General features: G+C 48.1%; 2 protein-coding genes across 2 annotated transcripts; both read right to left on the bottom strand.

The window, feature by feature from the left end:
- Nucleotides 1-2091: 2091 nt before the first annotated feature.
- Nucleotides 2092-12565, bottom strand: LOC310751881 (protein S100-A4-like). The gene is made up of 3 exons (XM_083591636.1): nt 12408-12565; nt 5421-5580; nt 2092-2457 (listed from the first exon to the last, which is right to left on the bottom strand). Exons 1-3 carry the CDS (start codon nt 12479-12481, stop codon nt 2293-2295), a joined length of 399 nt encoding a protein of 132 aa, XP_083447762.1. The 5' UTR covers nt 12482-12565; the 3' UTR covers nt 2092-2292.
- A 1342-nt stretch (nt 12566-13907) lies between these two features.
- Nucleotides 13908-17098, bottom strand: LOC310751900 (protein S100-A3-like; the record flags this gene model as incomplete). The annotated part of the gene is made up of 2 exons (XM_083591662.1): nt 13908-14200; nt 16952-17098. The coding sequence occupies 2 exons, from the start codon at nt 17096-17098 to the stop codon at nt 14036-14038; spliced, it is 312 nt and encodes a 103-aa protein (XP_083447788.1). The 3' UTR covers nt 13908-14035.
- Between the last annotated feature and the right edge of the window lie 4079 nt (nt 17099-21177).

Below are 21177 nucleotides of genomic sequence, written 5' to 3'. Positions count from 1 at the left end.
GGATTTCATTGGTGGGGGAGGTTTAAAAAGAGATCTGGGGTTGCCACGACGCGGCCGGGAAGGAACGGGGGCTCTCCGACCCCTGCTGCATTGTGCAAGAGCTTTTGTCTCACCAGCTTCGCAGGGGAAACCGGCTGTTTATTGCTGAATCGGAACGAATGCCGATTTGCAGAAAACCCAACTGATATTCATTCCGATTCAGCAGTAAACAGTGTGTGTGTGTGGGGGGGTGAGTTCCCTGTTGCCCCAGCCACTCTGGGCTCCTTCTAGCCCCAGAGGCTAGTATCCAGAGAAGGTCTAACCTTTTTGCATGTATGTGTTTTTAATTATTGAGGTACCGTATTTTTCTCTCTATAAGACGCACTTTCCCCCTCCTAAAAAGTAAGGGGAAATGTGTGTGCGTCTTATGGAGCGAATGCAGGCGGGAGGCTCTGCTCAGCGCTCCCTTTAAAGAGCCCCGTGGAGCATGTGTGAGGCTCTTGGGGGCTTTTCCCCGAGGAGGGAGAAGGGCAGCGCTTCTCCCTCCTCGGGAAAAAGCTCCCAAGAGCCGCACACACACTCTGTGCACTCTTTAAAGGGAGTGCGGCTCTTGGGGGAGCCTTCACCCCCCTGCCCGGGAGAGGCTGCGTGCTGCTATCCCATAAGCTAGGACAGCAAGAGGCTATCCCAGAAGCCAGATCCCTCTTGCTGTTCTGGTTTATGGGATTCAGAATATTTTTTTTCTTGTTTTCCTCCTCCAAAAACTAGGTGCGTCTTATGGTCTAGTGCGTCTTATAGAGCGAAAAATACGGTAAGTAGTGCCATCTGCTGCCTTGGTAAAGGGTTGCTGAAAGGCACACCTTTCAATTACGTCTGTCTCTCTGCCTTGCTTATGCGCCCTGCTTCCCCGTTGGGCTTTTGTATAGCCTGCACATGGATGGAGGACGATGCACACTCATAGCCATCAGACTGCTCCAATGGCCTGGAGCGCAAGGCACACCCACCTGCCAGTTTGGTCTTGCCCAGGGACGGGGAGCCTGTGGCTTTCCAGACTCCAGCTCACGTCAGCCCCAGCCAGAATGGTCAGGGATGAACGGAGCTGAAGAACTTTGCTTCAGGATAAGAACAGAAATTGGGCTCCGGCAGCGTGGCGGCAGCAGGAGGCCCCATTAGCTAAAGTGGTGCTTCAGGTTAAGAACAGTTTCAGGTTAAGTACGGACCTCCGGAATGAATTAAGTACTTAACCTGAGGTACCACTGTATTGTAAAAAGGTAAAGGGACCCCTGACCATTATGTCCAGTCGTGGCAAACTCTGGGGTTGCGGCGCTCATCTCGCTTTATTGGCCAAGGGAGCCGGCGTACAGCTTCCGGGTCATGTGGCCAGCATGACTAAGCCGCTCCTGGCGAACCAGAGCAGTGCACGGAAACACCGTTTACCTTCCCGCCGGAGCGGTACCTATTTTTCTACTTGCACTTTGATGTGCTTTCAAACTGCTTGGTTGGCAGGAGCTGGGACCGAGCAATGGGAGCTCACTGTGTCGCGGGGATTCAAACTGCCGACCTTCTGATTCTGGTTTAACCCACAGCGCCACCCACGTCCCCTGATATATTGTAATTTAGTGTAAAAGGAGTTTTTGTTTTTATGAATAAAACCTAGCAAAAGTTATTTTGCGTTTCTTGAATGTGTGGTCTCCCCAGCATGCCTTCTGCAGTGCAACTAATCTGCAAATAGCCAACAAGAAAACCCTCAGGGTCCTTCTCAACTACCGTATTTTTTGCTCTATAAGACTCACTTTTTCCCTCCTAAAAAGTAAGGGGAAATGTGTGCGCGTCTTATGGAGCGAATGCAGGCTGCGCAGCTATCCCAGAAGCCAGAACAGCAAGAGGGATTGCTGCTTTCACTGCGCAGCGATCCCTCTTGCTGTTCTGGCTTCTGAGATTCAGAATATTTTTTTTCTTGCTTTCCTCCTCCAAAAACTAGGCGCATCTTATAGTCTGGTGCGTCTTATAGAGCGAAAAATACGGTATGTCATTGTATGAGTCTGTGCTTCTAATCTTGCCTCCCTTCTCCCCCTCCGAAAAAAGAAGGCGGCAGCAATGAAACAAACCCAGTGAAGTTTTAAAGCAAACTTTATTGTGGAAAGAGAAAGAGGCGTGGAATAATCTCCATCACGGCGGAGCCTCCAGATCAGAGAGGCGTCCTCGATGGGGCCTTTGTGAGGGAGAAGGAGAGAACAGGCGCGAGGCTGAGCTCTCAGGTCTCCGGCCTGCACAGACACCACAATTGCCCTTGATTCTGCCCCACCCCTCAAATCACTTGCCCCTGGGCATCTTGTCGGGATAGCCCTGGAAGAAATCGTTGCACATCATGGCCACGCAGGCCAGGAAGACGGCGTACTCTTGGAAGTCGACCTCATTGTCCTTGTTGTTGTCTAAGTTGCTCATGATCCTCTGGAAATTCGTCTCGTCCTTCTTTTTCTGCGGGAGGGAGGTTGGATTTCATTGGTGGGGGAGGTTTAAAAAGAGATCTGGGGTTGCCACGACGCGGCCGGGAAGGAACGGGGGCTCTCCGACCCCTGCTGCATTGTGCAAGAGCTTTTGTCTCACCAGCTTCGCAGGGGAAACCGGCTGTTTATTGCTGAATCGGAACGAATGCCGATTTGCAGAAAACCCAACTGATATTCATTCCGATTCAGCAGTAAACAGTGTGTGTGTGTGTGTGGGGGGGTGAGTTCCCTGTTGCCCCAGCCACTCTGGGCTCCTTCTAGCCCCAGAGGCTAGGATCCAGAGAAGGTCTAACCTTTTTGCATGTATGTGTTTTTAATTATTGAGGTACCGTATTTTTCTCTCTATAAGACGCACTTTCCCCCTCCTAAAAAGTAAGGGGAAATGTGTGTGCGTCTTATGGAGCGAATGCAGGCGGGAGGCTCTGCTCAGCGCTCCCTTTAAAGAGCCCCGTGGAGCATGTGTGAGGCTCTTGGGGGCTTTTCCCCGAGGAGGGAGAAGGGCAGCGCTTCTCCCTCCTCGGGAAAAAGCTCCCAAGAGCCGCACACACACTCTGTGCACTCTTTAAAGGGAGTGCGGCTCTTGGGGGAGCCTTCATCCCCCTGCCCGGGAGAGGCTGCGTGCTGCTATCCCATAAGCTAGGACAGCAAGAGGCTATCCCAGAAGCCAGATCCCTCTTGCTGTTCTGGTTTATGGGATTCAGAATATTTTTTCTCTTGTTTTCCTCCTCCAAAAACTAGGTGCGTCTTATGGTCTAGTGCGTCTTATAGAGCGAAAAATACGGTAAGTAGTGCCATCTGCTGCCTTGGTAAAGGGTTGCTGAAAGGCACACCTTTCAATTACGTCTGTCTCTCTGCCTTGCTTATGCGCCCTGCTTCCCCGTTGGGCTTTTGTATAGCCTGCACATGGATGGAGGACGATGCACACTCATAGCCACCAGACTGCTCCAATGGCCTGGAGCGCAAGGCACACCCACCTGCCAGTTTGGTCTTGCCCAGGGACGGGGAGCCTGTGGCTTTCCAGACTCCAGCTCACGTCAGCCCCAGCCAGAATGGTCAGGGATGAACGGAGCTGGAGCCCTGGCCATATCTGGAGGGCCGCAGGGTCCCGCACCCCTATCCCGGACACATGTCCCAACCAATCAGGGATCACCCATTAAATGCACATGTAGAGGTGTGAAGCAGGAATGGGGAGCCTGTGGCCCTCCAGATGTGGTTGGACTTCAACTCCCATCAGCAGGCACTGGCCGATGGTCAGGGATGCTGGGAGTTGTGCTCCAACAGCAACTGGAGAGCCCACAGCTCTGCATTAGAAGACGTAATTGGGATAGATGTTGGAAAGGCAATTGCCAGTATAGTTCAGGGATAGGGAGCCTGCGGGCCCACCAGATGCTGCTGTATTCCAGTTCCCATCAGCCCCACCACCCTCCAGTCAGAGTTGATGAGAGTTGTAGTCTATCTGGAGGGCCGCAAGGTCCCGCACCCCTGTCCTGGACACGTGTCCCAACCAATCAGGGATACCCATTAAATGCACACACAGAGGTGTGAAGCAGGAATGGGGAGCCTGTGGCCTCCAGATGTGGTTGGGCTTCAACTCCCATCAGCCTCAGCAGGCACTGGCCAATGGTCAGGGATGCTGGGAGCTGTGGTTCAGCAGCAACTGGAGAGTTCACAGCTCTGCATTAGAAGACGCAATTGGGATAGATGTCGGAAAGGCAATTGCCAGTCTAGTTTAGGGATAGGGAGCCTGCGGACCCACTAGATGTTGCTGTATTCACGATCCATGTGACGGTCACCTCCAGGCTTGATTACTGTAATTCACTCTACGCGGGGCTGCCCTTGAAGCTGTCCCAGAAACTCCAGCGTGTGCAGAATGCTGCAGCGAGGCTCCTCATGGGGTCTCTGCCATGGGAGCATATTCACCCGGTGCTTTTCCAGCTGCACTGGCTCCCGGTGGAGTACAGGGTCAGATTTAAGGTGCTGCTTTTGACCTTTAAAGCCCTTCACGGCCTAGGACCCTCGTACCTATGGGACCGCCTCTCCCGGTATGCCCCATGGAGGACCTTAAGGTCCATAAATAGCAACACCCTAGTGGTCTGGGGCCCTAAGGAAGTTAGATTAGCCTCAACCAGAGCCAGGGCCTTTTCAGCACTGGCTCCGGCCTGGTGGAATGCTCTGCCTCATGAGACCAGGGCCCTGCAGGATCTGATTTCTTTCCGCAGGGCCTGTAAGACAGAGTTGTTCCGCCTGGCCTTTGGCTTGGAGCCGATTTGATTCCCTCGCCCTCTTTCTTTTTCCTTTTTCCTTTCTCCTCCTGTGATGAGGCTGCATTTTAATATTTTAATGTTTCAATATTTTAATTGTTGTATTTTAATCTTGTTTTTAAGTTGTATTCATTCAACTTGTTTTTATTATTGCTTGTTAGCCGCCCTGAGCCCGGCCTTGGCTGGGGAGGGCGGGGTATAAATAATAATAATAATAATAATAATAATAATAATAATAATAATAATAATAATTCCAGCTCCCATCAGCCCCATCAACCATCAGTCAGAGATGATGAGAGTTGTAGTCCATCTGGAGGGCCACAAGTTCCCCACCCTTGTCCTGGGCACATGTCCCAACCAATCAGGGATCACCCAGAGATTCGAGTCCTCATGGTTCAGAATAAAGGGCAGTGTGTCTCCAGAGTTTCAGGAAAGGATTCTGTTGCAGCCCCACCTGGAGATGGCAGGGATTGAACCTTCTGCGCACAAAGCAGATGTTCTACCACTGAGCTGCCACCCTTCCCTGAAAAATAATGTAAGTTTCTAGTCCTCATGGCCCAGTAGCTCTCCAGGATTTCAGGAAGGGATTCTTCTGCAGCCTTCCCTGGAGATGCAGGGGACCTTCTTGCGAAGGAGATGTTCTCCCCCATCGAGGTCCCCTCCTTTGACTTACCCCGAGGAACCCAGGCAGCTCCTTCAAGAGCAGCTCCTTCAGCTCTGCTTTGTTCAGCTTGAACTTGTCTCCTTCCTTGCCGGAGTAGTTGTGGAAAGTTGTGACCATCACCTCCAGGGCCTTCTCCAGGGGACTCGCCATTTTCGGATGCTCTCGGAACCTGGCAGTGGCAGAAGAGCGGGTTGGGAATGAGAAAGCCGGCCAGGTGGTGGACGGCGGTGGCACTTGCCCATTGAGACTGGCTGGGCAGAAAACAGCGAAGCCAATGGGAGGCGGAGCCAGAACCAAGGAGAGGCGGAGCCAACTAATTCCGCCTTTGTCCCCATCCTGCTCCTCCTCCTCCTCCTCCCTTCTGCAAAGGCAACACTAAGGCTACGTTTGCACCAGATATTTAAATCACTACGATACCACTTTAAACACTCATGGCTTGCCCCAAGGAATTCTGGCAGCTGCAGATTGTTATGGGTGCTGAGCATTGTTAGGAGACCCACCCCGCCTCCCTCCCAGAACTTCAATTCCCAGAGTGGTTTGACAAGCAATCCCTTTTCTTCCCAGGGAACTCTGGGAATTGTAGTTCTGTGCCTCACATAGAGCCCTAATGGTTGGAATTTGTCTTGCAACATAATTTATATATCGGAGGAGATTCTTGAGAGTCCCATGGCCTGCAAGAAGATCAAACCTATCCATTCTGAAGGAAATCAGCCCTGAGTGCTCACTGGAAGGACAGATCCTGAAGCTGAGGCTCCAAGACTTTGGCCACCTCATGAGAAGAGAAGACTCCTTGGAAAAGACCCTGATGCTGGGCAAGATTGAGGGCAGAAGGAGAAGGGGACGACAGAGGATGAGGTGGTGGGACAGTGTTCTCGAAGCTACTAACATGAGTCTGACCAAACTGCGGGAGGCAGTGGAAGACAGGAGTGCCTGGCGTGTTCTGGTCCAGGGGGTCACGAAGACTAAACGACTAAACAACATCAACAACACGGGAGTCATGTAGACATGTCTAAGGGTCAATATACTCATTTGAAGCATGGTGCAAGCGCTGTCAATCGCATTATAGTCTGGCCTTCATTGACAAGTCAATGCAAAGCAGCTAAGAAAGTTCTGGCTAAGACAATTGGAGATTCTCGTAAGAATCCATCAGAGGAATCCATGCAAATTTTGATCAAGCGTACAGTAGTTTGGGATACAAGAGTCTGCTCAACAAGAAACTGAACATACAAAAACCCAGTGGTAGGAACTGGGACTTCTTGTAATGGAAAAGAGAGGATAAAGACAAATTCTGGGAACTGGTGGCCTAGGGTTTAAATTAAGTGAGATAAGGCGGTGGGAGAAATTTCAAATTGCCATCATCGACTGCAGGTGTCTGCTATAGATCCAAGAGCTATGAAGCAATACGGCAATGAGGGTCAGAGTAGGTTTAAATGGTGGTACGACTGATGCCTTTAAAGCATCACGAGGAATGAATCAAGGCTGCATTCTGGTTCCTGCTCTTTTAACGTCTATATTAACGATTTGGTGCCATATTTAGCCAACGCAAACTTCCCCACTGCAGTAATTAGGGACAGAAAGATCTCAGTAGTGATGTGTGCAGATGATTTAAGACCAACAGTATGATTTTTGGCAAACATAGTCCTAGGTATAAATGCTGCCTAGAAAGGGACACAGGTAGCGCTGTGGTCTAAACCACTGAGCCTCTTGGGCTTGCCGATCAGAAGGTCAGCGGTTCGAATCCCCGCGATGGAGTGAGCTCCTGTTGTTCTGCCCCAGCTCCTGCCAACTTAGCAGTTTGAAAGCACATCAATGCAAGTAGATAAATAGGTACCGCTGTGGCGGGAAGGTAAACAGTGTTTCCGTGCGCTCTAGTTTCTGTCATGGTGTCCCATTGTGCCAGAAGCGATTTAGTCATGCTGGCCATATGACCCGGAAAGCTGTCTGTGGACAAACACCAGCTCCCTAGGCCTGAAAGTGAGATGAGCGCCACAACCCCAGAGTCGCCTTTGACTGGACTTAACTGTCCAGGGGTCCTTGACCTTTTCCTTTTTTACCTTTGCTGCTTAGATCAGCAAGCTAGAGGACAAATGCGCTCATTTAGAAACCTGGGTGTACTCTTTAGCGAAACCCTCTTTTGGAAGTGTCATATGGAGACAGTGAAAATCAAAGCAGAGAAAACCATAGGGGCATTGATGAAGTTCTGTTGCAACAGCGCAGGGCAGGTGATTGAACCTGCCCTAAAGATATTTGGTAGCAAAGTTCTTACTCGAGTGCTCTATGTTGTTGAAATCTGGAGCTCTGATTTGAACGCTTAATAAAATTTTGTAAATGCTGCAGAATGCATATTTTTGCAAGCTATAGTGTGGTGTGGTGGTTAAGAGCAGTAGTCTCGTAATCTGGGGAACCGGGTTCGCGTCCCTGCTCCTCCACATGCAGCTGCTGGGTGACCTTGGGCTAGTCACACTTCTTTGAAGTCTCTCAGCCCCACTCACCTCACAGAGTGTTTGTTGTGGGGGAGGAAGGGAAAGGAGAATGTTAGCCGCTTTGAGACTCCTTTGGGTAGTGATAAAGTGGGGTATCAAATCCAAACGCTTCTTCTGCCATCAGGAATATTAGCAGTTCTTCTTAGTAAAGAATCCATGCGACCAACATTCAAGGCAAGAGCAGACTGCACTCAATTAAACTACCTTTTAAAAACGGCTCCTATACCTACTGAGCATTTTCCTGTGATATGGAATTGGGTGATAACCAGCTCTGGAAAGCAGCTTGTCAAGATGATTTAGACTATTATTATTTCCCAGAACTGAGCTCTACTTCGATGAGGAGTAAGTGTGAACCAAGGGATTGCCTTTTCTGGATAGAATCCAGAAGGAACCGCCCACAACCAGCTTTCCCCTTGGTATCTGCTCTCCAGAAAAGAGCATTCTAGAGCTAATTATCTGACCACACTCTTGCCAGACAAGAAATGCTTTGGCTGAGTTGCATTTCCAAGTGATGCCCGCTGCAGTCTTGGATGGTCACTAGCCAGTGTGGTGTAGTGGTTAAGAGTGATGGACTCGTAATCTGGTGAACCGGGTTCGCTTCCCTGCTCCTCCACATGCAGCTGCTGGGTGATCTTGGGCTAGTCACACTTCTCTGAAGTCTCTCAGCCCCACTCACCTCACAGAGTTTGTTGTAGGGGAGGAAGGGAAAGGAGAATGTTAGCCGCTTTGAGACTCCTTCGGGTAGTGATAAAGCGGGATATCAAATCCAAACTCTTCTTCAACAAGATCCATCAGTCAAACAGACTTTGTCTTTTTGGTTCACCTCAGGTGGATGACATCACTCATTATCTGTTAGCCTGTCCCTTGTATAGAGAGACCCAAGAGATCGCTTTCTGAAATCTTTGCACATACAAGCAAGCAGTCCCACCCTGGCAGAAATGGTTTGGTTTCTTTTGAGTGACAATAAGACCTTTGTAACATACAGAGTGGCCCTTTATGCACTGGCTGGCGGGGGGGGGGGGGGGAATCAGGAAAAAGGAGTCAAAGAAAATCACTATAAATTGTTGTGGTGATTTGGAGGTTTAATCTGGAGTCAAGCTGGATTTCAGTCTGTTGGTGTCTCTGGTAACCTTTCTCTCTTACATCATGGAGGTTGGCAAATTGGATTTTAAAAAGGCAAGGTAATATTAGAACAGCAGCTGTCAGAGATGCAGAAAGGAAACTATGTTTTAACGCTGAGGAAAGTCTTTTTTATATTATGGATTTTTACGCGATGGGTGTACGTTCTGTATTATTTTATTAACGCTGTTGCTTAATACAAGCCTTTGTCTAGAACAATAAAGGTGGATGGCATCAGAGTCTATATTTTTATTTTTCATCGCCTCCAGACTGAGGTTTGCTGGAGGGAGACCACACCCGGCTTTAGTCAACCACAGAATCTGGAGATGGTAAAAAAAGGAAAGAGGAAACTCTGAGTCATGATGAAAGAATCGGTAGTAGAATTTGGTGGCAAAGTCAGGGGAGGCTTGAGTAAAACAGATGGGAGGGGGGAAACGCCAGAAAGGGATCTGTACTTATTTGGGTGGAGGTGATACGTCTGTCCCCTAAACTGATGGTTCTTCCTCTTGATCCCAGACAGGTTTAATTGCAGTCAGTCACTGGTTTTGGAGGTCAGGAGTTGAGGAAAGCACATCGTGTGCATGTTCTGGCACACCTTTTAGAGTTAAGTGTCAAGAGGCCGGTCCTCATGACCAGAGGGTTCTACCTGGAGGGAGGGGCCGTTTTAGGGATGAGAAAATCAGCCCATTTCAATTTCCCTCAGTTCCTTATTTTGCCAAATTTAAGTTCAGCACTCCACATTTCTACATCAGCTTTCTGCCTTGATCCCCAGTTAAAAACCATTAAAAAAAAACTTTTAAGAATTGATGGCTGAGCTTGCTTCCCCTTCATGAAAATTTGTCAGCAACATAGTGCAAAATTTCCCCCAACAGACACATCCTTGGAGGTCGTTTTGCCTAATATAATGCATTCTATTTTCATGGATTAACACATTTTAAGATACACATCCCCCTAATCTATGCCTTTTTTTGGGGGGGGGTGTACACATTACTTGGCTGGAGAACCGCCTAGCAAAATTCAAAGAAGTTCGAATTTCCAAAGATTGGCTGTTTTTGTGCTATTTTGAAGAGAGTGGGTTATATAGGTTTGTTTGACTTTAAATACAAACTGAGCTGAATCTGCCCCCCCTTCACTACCTAGCTGATCATGATCCACAAGGAGAAAAGTCTCTTCGTGATCAGCTGAATGCGCAGTCTGAGATAGGGCAGGGTAGACACACATAGGACTGCACTGAGAATTGCACACACAAACCCCTGAGGTCCCATCTGTACCGAGCATTTGAAGCATCCTTCTTTATTTAAGTAGTCCCCCCCCCCCCACCACAAAAATCTTGGGAAACGTCGTTTGTTAGGGTGGCTGAAAGTAGTTAGGTGACAACCCCACCCCAATTCTCCACACAGAGCCCCAGTTTCCAGAGTCAATCCATCTCTCTTCCTGTGAAACTGGCAATTGCATGTTGGATTGAAATTAAGGGGTTATCAGCTGTAATGGTACAAAAGAATATGAAAAAAATAGTTCTTTTTTTGTATATAAGTAAAAGTATAAGTTACAATAATTTAAGAAGATGGATAGAAAATAAGGCTTTTAGCTGTAATGCTATGAGATAAGATTTGCTGGATGAACAATTTGAACTGGAATACAAGAAGGGGAGGTATGAGGAGGTCAGGGAAATATGTTATTGAAAAATAAGATATGAAATTTATGTGTTTTTTTCTTTTTAATTTTTTTTCTTTTTTTTCTTGGTTTGTATAAAATGGAAAATCTTAATAAATATCTTCTAAAAAAAAAAAAGAAACTGGCAATTGCAGCTCTGTGAGGCGAATATTTGCTGTCACACCCAGAGAGACACACTCCTCATTTGAAATAAAAGGCGAGGACCAGCTATTAGGTTCCGAAAGAATCCGTGCCTTCTAGTTGTCCAGAATCTGACCATGGGTTGTGGAAGGGGGTGGAAGCAATGCCTCCTACTTTAAAAAGCCACACCCTTTAGCCACTGGGAAACTGAGCATGCACAGAGTGCTATTCTTGGTAGGAAAGTCCTGTTATACAGCCGTAATTTGACTCCCAAACGTCTTGGGAGTCGAAAGTTCTGGCTCCCAAACGATAAAAAACTGGAAGTGAGTGTTCCAGTTTTGGAACGTTCTTTTGGAAGCTGAACGTCCAACTGGGCTTCTGCGGCTTCCGATTGGCTGCAGGAGTTTCCTGCAGCCAACCAGAAGCCGGGCTTTAGTTTACGAATGTTTCGGAAGTCGAACGGACTTTCGGAACAGATTCCGTTCCACTTCCGAGATACGACTTTATAGATAGATGAATAGACAGACAGACAGATAGATAGACCTAGATAGATAGATAGATAGACAGACCTAGGCAGCCACACCCTTTATTCACTGAGCATGTGCAGAGTGCTGTTTGGGGATGGGGAGAGAAAGCCCTGCCTGCTATAAGAACAAACCCTCAACCGTTAGCTGCTGGGAACCTGAGTGCATGCAGTTAGGCCCTTTCTGTTTGCTGAATAACAGCCCTTTGCAAGCATATTGGATTGCGTAGGAATCAGAGGCATCTTGTAGAGTCGCTGTTCTGCTCTGTTGCTACCTGTGGTAAGACTGGCTGAAGGGAGTGGAGGGACATGACGCCCATTTCCTCTGCGACTGCTAGCAGATTGCCGTGCATGACACACACTGGAGAAACAAATTGCACCTCTGCGAAATAGGTCGGCTTTGGATGAAAACAGTTGTTCTTACATCTATCGAATACCGGTGTAACACTGAAGAACATCTGGGGACTTGAAGCTCCTTTCCAGGGCTGGTAGCTTTAAGATCTGGGCAAGATTTCTTGTGTGTGGGCGAGATCCCACATCAAGACTCATGCTCCGAAATGGACATATTGAAATCAATGGACTTACGTAACATTGAGTTGCAGCCGGTGTCACTCCTCCTCACCGCAGACCCACATAAATTAATCAGCATGGGGTTGTATCCAACCACATTCTGCTCAGGGCCATTGCAATTAACAAACCTAAGTTCGTGTCGATTAACTTCAGTGGGTCTACTCTGAGTAGGGCTACCACTGACTACAGCTCAACGGTGAATTTTGGTCCCTTAACTTCACCGCGTCTGCTCTAAGTAGAACTTAGTTGGGTAACCACCCTAAAAAAACCACTGATTCCTGTGGGTCTACTCTGAGTAGGACATAGTTGGCTACTACTCCCATGCCACAAGGAAGTTCTGCACTTCTGAAACTGCCTCTGGACTCTGGTTAGTCATGCCAGCCTCTGCACAACATCAGGCTGAAACTGATGGCCTCAGGGAGACAGCATCATCCTTGTTCTATTTAATTTAATTTTACTTTTTTAGAAAAACAGACTAGGCATGTAAAAATAACAAACAAGACTTACCACAGCAACCAAATACCGAAGCGATCGAGGAGGCTACAGGGCAGGATATGAGGGCTTGTGACAACTCGAGCCATATTTAAAGCCTCGGCAAATCTGGCCTTTTATTTCGGTTGCGAAAAGTGTACACCCACCGGGTTCAGAAAGAGACCAATGAGGATCTCTCCAGGGTGTGTTTTTTGGGGGGGAGGCTGGTGAGGATGCGAAGGCCTTTGTGACTGCTGCCTCGCCCCTCTCTTTTGCACTCATCCCCGCAGCCCTCTCTCCAAATTCCCAGACCGATTCTTTCCATCTGTCTGGCAAAGAACGGCCTTCAAATGCCAGCTTTGGAAAGGCCGGCGTAGAAGTTCCAGAAAACAGGAGCGGGAGGGAAGGCAAGGCTGGCAAGTCAGAAGAAGGGAAAAGAATAGGCAATGGGAAATGATGAGAAATGCGTCTTTAATGCACCAGGTCCGCTGGTAAAATTATTTTTATTCTTGGTAGTCGCGCCTGCCCTGTGGAACGCCCTCCCAACAGATGTCAAGGAAATAAATATCTATCTGATTTTTAGAAGACATCTGAAGGCAGGGAGGGTTTTGTTTTAATGTTTGAGGTTATGCTTTTTAATACAGTGGTACCTTGGGTTACATACGCTTCAGGTTACAGACTCCGCTAACCCAGAAATAGTGCTTCAGGTTAAGAACTTTGCTTCAGGATGAGAACAGAAATCGTGCTCTGGTGGTGCAGCAGCAGCAGGAGGCCCCATTAGCTAAAGTGGTGCTTCAGGTTAAGAACAGTTTCAGGTTAAGTACGGACCTCCGGAACGAATTAAGTACTTAACCTGAGGTACCACTGTATTTTGCTGGAAGCTGCCCAGAGTGACTGGGGCAACGAGTCTGATATAGAAATAAAAAAATAAAACAAAACTGTTATTGTTATTATATAAATATTGTTATTATATAAATGTCTAAGACTGATAAGTCTGAAAGTATCTAGTAGCCTCTCCTGACACATTCAACTTCCACTCTCACAGCTCGGTTTTTGGAGACAGTTCAAGACAGCAATCACCCATGATCCTTTGAGTATACAGTGGTAACTTGGTTTATGAACAGCCCTGTTAACGAACTATTCGGTTTACGAACTCTGCAAAACCGGAAGTAGTGTTTTGGTTTGCGAACTTTACCTCAGTCTAAGAATGGAAGTCGAATGGTGGAAGGTGGTGGGAGGCTTCATTAGGGAAAGCGCCTCAGTTTAAGAACGGTTTCAGTTTAAAAATAGACTTCTGGAACGGATTAAGTTCGTAAACCGAGGTACCACTGTATAACATTTCTATGACCTTTTACAGTTCTAACTTTGAGGCTCTTTCCCTCAAAAGTATGAGATGCTAAGGATTTGTAGCTCCACTGCGTTGCTGTTACTTTTCGTTTCATCCTTTCAGAAGCCGTTTTTTCTTGTTCTATCCCCCCCTCCCTTTTTGAGGCTCAAAACTGATTTCTCAAGTAACAAAATGAAATAAAGACACAGTTGATGAGAAAGAAGACTTGTCTCGAGATTTCAGAGATGGACACAGGGACTTTCCTGGCACGGTTTTTCCAACCGGGGTGAGGAACTTGCTTTGCAGCCTTGGGTGAGTTGGGGAGCCATCTTGGTTTTCATAGCAGTCGGGGCTGGACCGGAGGGCTGTCCCGGAAGAAGTCGTGGAAGAAGGTGCAGGCCGCTGCGATGAAGCGGATGTACTCTTCAAAGTCCACTTGGTTGTCCTTGTTTGTATCCAGCAATGCCATCAACTCTTCGAAAGCACCATCTTTTATTTGAAGCTACGAAAGAAAAAGAAATGGAATAATTGAGAATGGAGAGAAATTATCGGGGACTGAGGGTCCCTTTCAGAATTATCAGCCTAATCATCACCATCAGTGAATGAGGGATCATTAAAGAATTATTATTATTGTAATATCCCCCCTAAAGGTAAAGGTAAAGGGACCCCTGAACATTAGGTCCAGTCGTGGATGACTCTGGGGTTGTGGCGCTCATCTCGCTTTATTGGCCGAGGGAGCCGGCGTACAGCTTCCGGGTCATGTGGCCAGCATGACTAAGCCGCTTCTGGCGAATCAGAGCAGCGCACGGAAACGCCGTTTACCTTCCCGCCGGAGTGGTACCTATTTATCTACTTGCACTTTGACGTGCTTTTGAACTGCTAGGTTGGCAGGAGCAGGGACCGAGCAACGGGAACTCACCCTGTCATGGGGATTCGAACCACTGACCTTCTGATCAGCAAGTCCTAGGCTCTGTGGTTTAACCCACAGCACCACCCACGTCCCTAATATCCTCTCTATATACATAGAAATGTAAGTTTGTCGTCATGCTGCAGTTCAAGTGGCCCCCAACTGCAGCATGATGTATAGCAGGCAGGCAGGAGGGTGAGGAAGCAATGCAGTCCAGATGAGACGTTTGTGGTTTAGAAAGGAGGAGGAGCTCGGGGAGAACTGTGGGAGGATATGCAAAGGGGTGGGCGAGGTGTAAAGGAAAGGGGGCGAGTCAGATGTGGGGGAATGGTGGTTGGCAAAAAGGTAGGTGGATTGGCGAGCAGCCCCAGCAGCCCCTAGTTGTTGCTATTGTTAGTCTCGACCGATGGGCCCTTTAAGAATTATCAGCATGGTACAACAACAACGGGATGTGGGTGGCGCTGTGGGTTAAACCACAGAGCCTAGGGCTTGCCGATCAGAAGGTCGGCGGTTCGAATCCCTGCGATGGGGTGAGCTCCTGTTGCTCGGTCCCTGCTCCTGCCAACTTAGCAGTTTGAAAGCACGTCAAGTGCAAGTAGATAAATAGGTAACACTCCAGCGGGAAGGTAAACGGCGTTTCCGTGTGCTGCTCTGGTTCGCCAGAAGCGGCTCAGTCATGCTGGCCACATGACCCGGAAGCTGTACGCTTGCTCCCTCGGCCAATAAAGTGAGATGAGTGCTGCAACCCCAGAGTCGGCCACGACTGGACCTAATGGTCAGGGGTCCCTTTACCTTTACCTTTACAACAACAAGATGATCATAGAATCATAGAATTGTAGACTTGGAAGCAACCATGGGGTCTATCCAACCACCCTGTAATCCAGATTGACTGGGGCAAACCAGCCAGATGGGCAGGGTATAATTATAATTATTCTTAACCTTACACGGGGCTCAAACCCGTGACCTTGAGATTAAGAACCTCATGTTCTTATAATGAGTTGGAGGGGGGGAGTTTTAAATGACTTTTTCTAAAAACCCTGAAGCTTTTCTTTTAGGAATTCTAGGTGCTGAAAGCCCAAGGGAGCAGAAAAGACTATTTATGTAAGTGGCCACGGCTATGCGGATGTTCTTGGCCCAGAGATGGAAAGAAGATAAAGTCTCTACCACAGAAGTATGGCAGATCAAGTTGATGGATTATGCCAAATTGGCAAAAATGACCAGAAGAATCAGAAATCAGGAACACCAGAATTTTAATAAGGAATGGGGGGGGTCATAATTTATATTAAAAACCATTGTAAACAGTTTAAAATGTTAGTAGGACTGGAATAACACTTGTAGTTTAATGGTGAATTTTGGACGTAACAGAGATGTAAAAAATTTGGATTATCATAAAAGAGAAAGGAGGAAACGATTAACAATAGGACCCACAAAGGGGAGGAGGAAAGTCCAAGAGATTCCTTGGAATCTTGTTGTTATGCTATATGTTCGGTATGTGACTGTAAAACTTTGATTTGTAAAACCAAATAAACGAGTCTTAAAATCACACACCACATCTTCTATCAACTAAGCTATCCTGTGTGATGATATAATGGTGATTTTGATGATTGTGATGCTGTTGCTGTTGCTGTTGCTGCTGCTGCTATTAATAATAATAATAATAATAATAATAATAATAATAAACAACTATTTATATACCAGCTATGAACTAAGTCCCCTTTGCAGGGCTACTTTGGAAATATACGAAACTGTCCTAAAAGGTAAAGGTAAAGGGACCCCTGACCATTAGGTCCAGTCGTGGCCGACTCTGGGGTTGCGGCGCTCATCTTGCTTTACTGGCCGAGGGAGCCAGCATACAGCTTCCGGGTCATGTGGCCAGCATGACTAAGCCGCTTCTGGCGAACCAGAGCAGCGCACGGAAACGCCGTTTACCTTCCCGCTGGAGTGGTACCTATTTATCTACTTGCACTTTGATGTGCTTTCGAACTGCGAGGTTGGCAGGAGCAGGGACCAAGCTACGGGAGCTCACCCCGTTGCGGGGATTTGAACCGCCGACCTTCTGATTGGCAAGTCTTAGGCTCTGTGGTTTAACCCACAGCACCACCCGCATCTCCACGAAACTGTCCTAGGCACCTCAAAATACACATTTCACAGAAATAATACTGGTGGCATTCAGAATTCCCCTCCAAAACAGGCAGATTTCTGATGAATTTTCATAAGGATTTTCACACACACACACACACACACACATGCATACTGCTGCAAAAATGTGGAGAATGGATCGGAACAAATTCCATCCGCAACCCATAATGCTCAGAAGACCGAGAATGGGGTTGGAAGGAGACCTACGGTTTGCAGGCTGGGAAGCTCGTTTTCCAAGAGTTCCTTCAGTTCCCCTTTGCTGAGTGTGTGCCTGTCGCCTTCCTTCCGGCAGTAGCGCTGGAAGGTGCAAACCAGCCCTCCGAGCGCCTGCTCCAGAGTCTGATACTGCTCCATCGCCGATTCCTGCAAGGCAAGGAGACGGGTGGATGAAGGAGCTTGCCACTTTTATGCATTGATTAAGGACAAAACGTTTGCATCACTTCTCAAACGACGTTTCCCAAAGCCATGTAGAAATGAAAACTGTAAACAAAGGGAGGTCAGTAGTGCGTTAATACGCAGTCCCTGATTGGTTGGGACATGTGTCCAGGACAGGGCTGGGGATGGTGGGAGTTGGAGTCTAGCAACCTCTGGAAGGCCACAGGTTCCTTGCTAGGGATCTACCACAGGGATGGGGAAACTTTTCAAGTCCAAGTACCAAATTTCCTTTTTGGCAACCTTTGGCATGCCAGAGGCGGGTGGAGCCATAAGCGAAAGAAAGTGAGCAGAATAGCATCAACCTACCCATATCATCCCCCTCCACCCAGGCAAGCAAGAGAATACCTTCTAGCCAGTTGAAAACACTGATGGAGGATGAAATTAATGGACTATGCGGAACTTGACAAACTAACGGGAAGGATCCGAAACCGGTGGGACCAGAAATTTACCGAAGACTGGAGTAAATTTACGGATTATTTGAAAAGTATTTGTGATGAACAGACGACGTTTGTAGGTTTGCAAGAAGTTCTGTGAGGAATAATATTAGAAATATTGTAAAAATGGAGAAGGAGAGACAATAAGTTAAGAGATGTAAAGGCAATATTAAGTTAGGAAATGCATAAGAAGTGATTAAGACGGAGGATTATCAGAGGTGCTGATGGAAGTCCAATAAGAATGTATTTGTGATAAATTGTATGGTATGTTTTATAATTTTGTATGTTAAAAACCAATAAAAATATTTATATATATAAAAAAAGAAAACACAGATGGAAGGTGGGAAGGTGTGTGTCCTAGACAGAACGGGCATGGCAAGGAGATAAGTATGGCCTGGGAATAAACCTAAGGACCAGATGGAGAGGCCTGGAGGACTGTGATCATCCCAGACCTGAAGTCCACCATCTATGTGATTCTCTCTTCTTGCGATTCCCAGCATACTGCCTCCAGCAAAGGAAGCAGAACATGACCATCAGGGTTAGTAGCCACTGAGAGCCCTTTGATCTTCCATCATTTAGTTGAATCCTCTTTTAAAGCCATCTAGGCTGGTGGCCATCACAGCAACGCAGTGGCGTAGCGTGGGGGGTGCAGGGGGGGCCGGCCGCACCGGGCGCAACATCTGGGGGTTAGGGTTAGGGGGCACGAATCCACAGGTTAGGGGGCGCAAACCCACGGGTTAGGGGGCGGAAATTACTTGCCTTGCCCCGGGTGCTGACAACCCACGCTACGCCACTGCAGCAACGTCAACCATTTGCAGGCTACATAAGGAGAGCGGTGCTTGGATCACACCAATGGCCCATCTAGTCCAGCATCCTGTTGCGTGGCGAGTTCCCGCCCCCCCCCAGTGGAAATAAAGACACATGACACAACTATTTAAGGTTAATGGGCTAAATATGGCCACAGCTTTATTGGTTACAGGTGATGAGCGGTATTGGCTTAGGCATTGGTCCTAACTGACTATCCGACTTCAGCCCATCCGCTTGAAGTCCGGAAGGGTTAACCACCAGTAGGGGGAGTCCTGCTGATGCACATCAACTAGGAACTCCCCCAGGGTCACCGCCCGGGGGTGTGCCTTAGGCCCTCACCTCCCTAGGCTTTGGACAGCACTACGCCCCCTGGAATCCTTTAACGGACTACCCTTCAATATGTGGGGCAGGTGATGGCACTACCTCCCCTCTTCCATCTACAGAACAATACCAGTGCCTAACCGCCAATACCAAGGAAGTTGTGACGATTTGCTACGAGGTAGGCGAAAAACCAAGTGGCTGGTGCCAATTTCCCAAGTGGAAAAAATTCCTACCAGGCCCCTTAATGGCGACCAACCAAGGTCCATAGCAAGGTCAAAGACGAAAACCTTAAAGGGCGGGAGGGTGGGAAACCAGAGCAGCTGGAGGCGGCAAAAGAGGGAGATCCCCGGCTGCACCAGTGATAAATAGGACAGGCCATGCCCCCCGAGCCAGCCGATTTGCTGTCCAGGGGATGACGCGGCCGGGGATTCCCTCAATTGCGCGGAGGCTGAGAGCCAGCCACCGCGCACGTAGTGGGGGTGTGAAGCTCTCAACACCACCTCCTTTTAAGGCGGAAGTGGCTTTCTCACAGTGGCCACCCAAGGGAAGCCCCAAAGTGGGACTTGAGCAAAACAGCAGCTCTTCCGGTCCTGTGGTTTTCAGCCACTGGTGTTCAGAAGCAGAGAACCTCAACATTGGAGGTAGACCATAGCCATCAGAGGTGGATAGACCTTTGGGTTGTTGAGTGAGTCCTTGAAGACTTCTTCTTCCAGAGACTGTCTCTCCTCCCCTCTGGTTGAGCCACATTAGGCATAGCAAGACACGACACTGACATGTAACAAAAGCATCAGCAACTCTCCCCCCTCCACACACAAAAACGGGTAGCAGCATAATACCCACCGAGATCTCCCAAGTCTCAAGTTCCCTTGTGCAGGAGGAAGGCTGAGCTTCAAGTCTCCCGACCTGTCCAGAATTGCCTTCTGCTGCTCCTACCAAAGCCGCCAAGCCCTCCTGCGCCCAGACAGGCAGGCCTTGGGAACAGAGGTGACCCACCCATCAGTTGCATCACACCACCTGATCCTGATCCACACCCTGCCTTGCTTCAGGAGAAGATATACTGCTTTTGTCTGGCACCCTCAAAGCCCCAAGCTCATTTCTCAAATCACTCTTCCACCCAGCACCTCATTTTCTCAAAATGGTTTTCTGCCCAGGAGGTACCGGGCACATTTCCCTGCCTGCAGTTTCAAATTCCTTTGTCATTTTCAGTCTGTCTCTGCCCATCTGCACCACACATTTAAAGAAGAAGAGTTTGGATTTGATATCCTGCTTGATCACTCCCCTTCAGGAGTCTCAAAGCAGCTAACATTCTCCTTTCCCTTCCTCCCCTACAATAAACACTCTGTGAGGTGAGTGGGGCTGAGAGACTTCAGAGAAGTGTGACTGGCCCAAGGTCACCCAGCAGTTGCATGTGGAGGAGCGGAGACACGAACCCGGTTCCCCAGATTACGAGTCCACTGCACTACACCACACTGGCTCTCAGCAGCATAGCACCCCCTTAATAATAATAGATTTTTATTTATACCCCGCCCTCGCCGGCCAGACCTGGGCTCAGGGCGGCTAACACCAGTAAAATTACAATAAAAACATAATGGGGAGGGGGGAGACCAATTTAAAATACGGGTTAAAATACAATTTAAAATGCAGCCTCATTTTAATAGTAGCCCATAGATCAAAACCATAAGGGGAGGGAAACATAAGGGTCAGACTGAGTCCAAACCAAAGGCCCGGCGGAACAGCTCTGTCTTGCTGGCCCTGTGGAAAGATGTCAAGTCCCGCAGGGCCCTAGTCTCTTCTGACAGAGCGTGAATCGGTGAATCAGTTCTGGATCCACATGTCCTTCCACAGCTGGGACATAGGTTTCCGGGTGGGAGTCGATCATGGTGCAGGTTTGCCAAGCGTGCCTTCCTCTGAGCACGTTTCTCCCTTTCGTCCTGAGTTTGAGCTTCTTCAAAGCAGTACAGTCATATGTATATATGTCTATGCAGATGTAAGCCACATTGAACTTGGTAGGATTTACTGCCAGGTAAATTTGTAAGATCTTAAGAAGCAGAATTTGAGCACAATAGCAACCTCCCCTGCTGCGGTTTCCAGCAACTGGTATTTGGAAACATTTACTGCCTGCAACATGGGAGAGAGCGCTGTTGTAAACAAAATCTGCCCCCTTTCCCTTATGGGGTATCCAAAAGCCCGTATAGAGTCCTTACGTGGGTTCCCTATTGGTAGGAGAAAAGAACAGAGGCCAACCAGAGAATATTGAGAAGCAAAGCAGCTAGTAAGCCTGATCTTTATTGATCTGTTGCAACAGGGTGCTCCCCTCACCCGCAGGAGAGAGGAGGGACCCAGAACAAAGGTGTGTCTGCCCTTATACTGTATAGACATTTTAAATTCCCTGCCCTGGAGCTCAAGACCACCCCTCCATACATCATACATACTTCA

This window comes from Podarcis filfolensis (assembly GCF_964270895.1).
Source record: "Podarcis filfolensis genome assembly, chromosome: 16".
In the NCBI taxonomy this organism is placed as follows: domain Eukaryota; kingdom Metazoa; phylum Chordata; class Lepidosauria; order Squamata; family Lacertidae; genus Podarcis; species Podarcis filfolensis.
This window is presented reverse-complemented; position numbering and strand designations above follow the sequence as displayed.

Bases quoted from the DNA above. Each gene is read 5' to 3' on its own strand.
- LOC310751881 (XM_083591636.1), bottom strand. From the start codon at position 12,481: ATGGCTCGAGTTGTCACAAGCCCTCATATCCTGCCCTGTAGCCTCCTC. The intron at 5,581-12,407 runs GTAAGTCTTGTT...TGCCACTGCCAG, and splicing joins TTCGGTATTTGGTTGCTGTG to GTTCCGAGAGCATCCGAAAA. The intron at 2,458-5,420 runs GTAAGTCAAAGG...TCCCTCCCGCAG, and splicing joins AGCTGCCTGGGTTCCTCGGG to AAAAAGAAGGACGAGACGAA.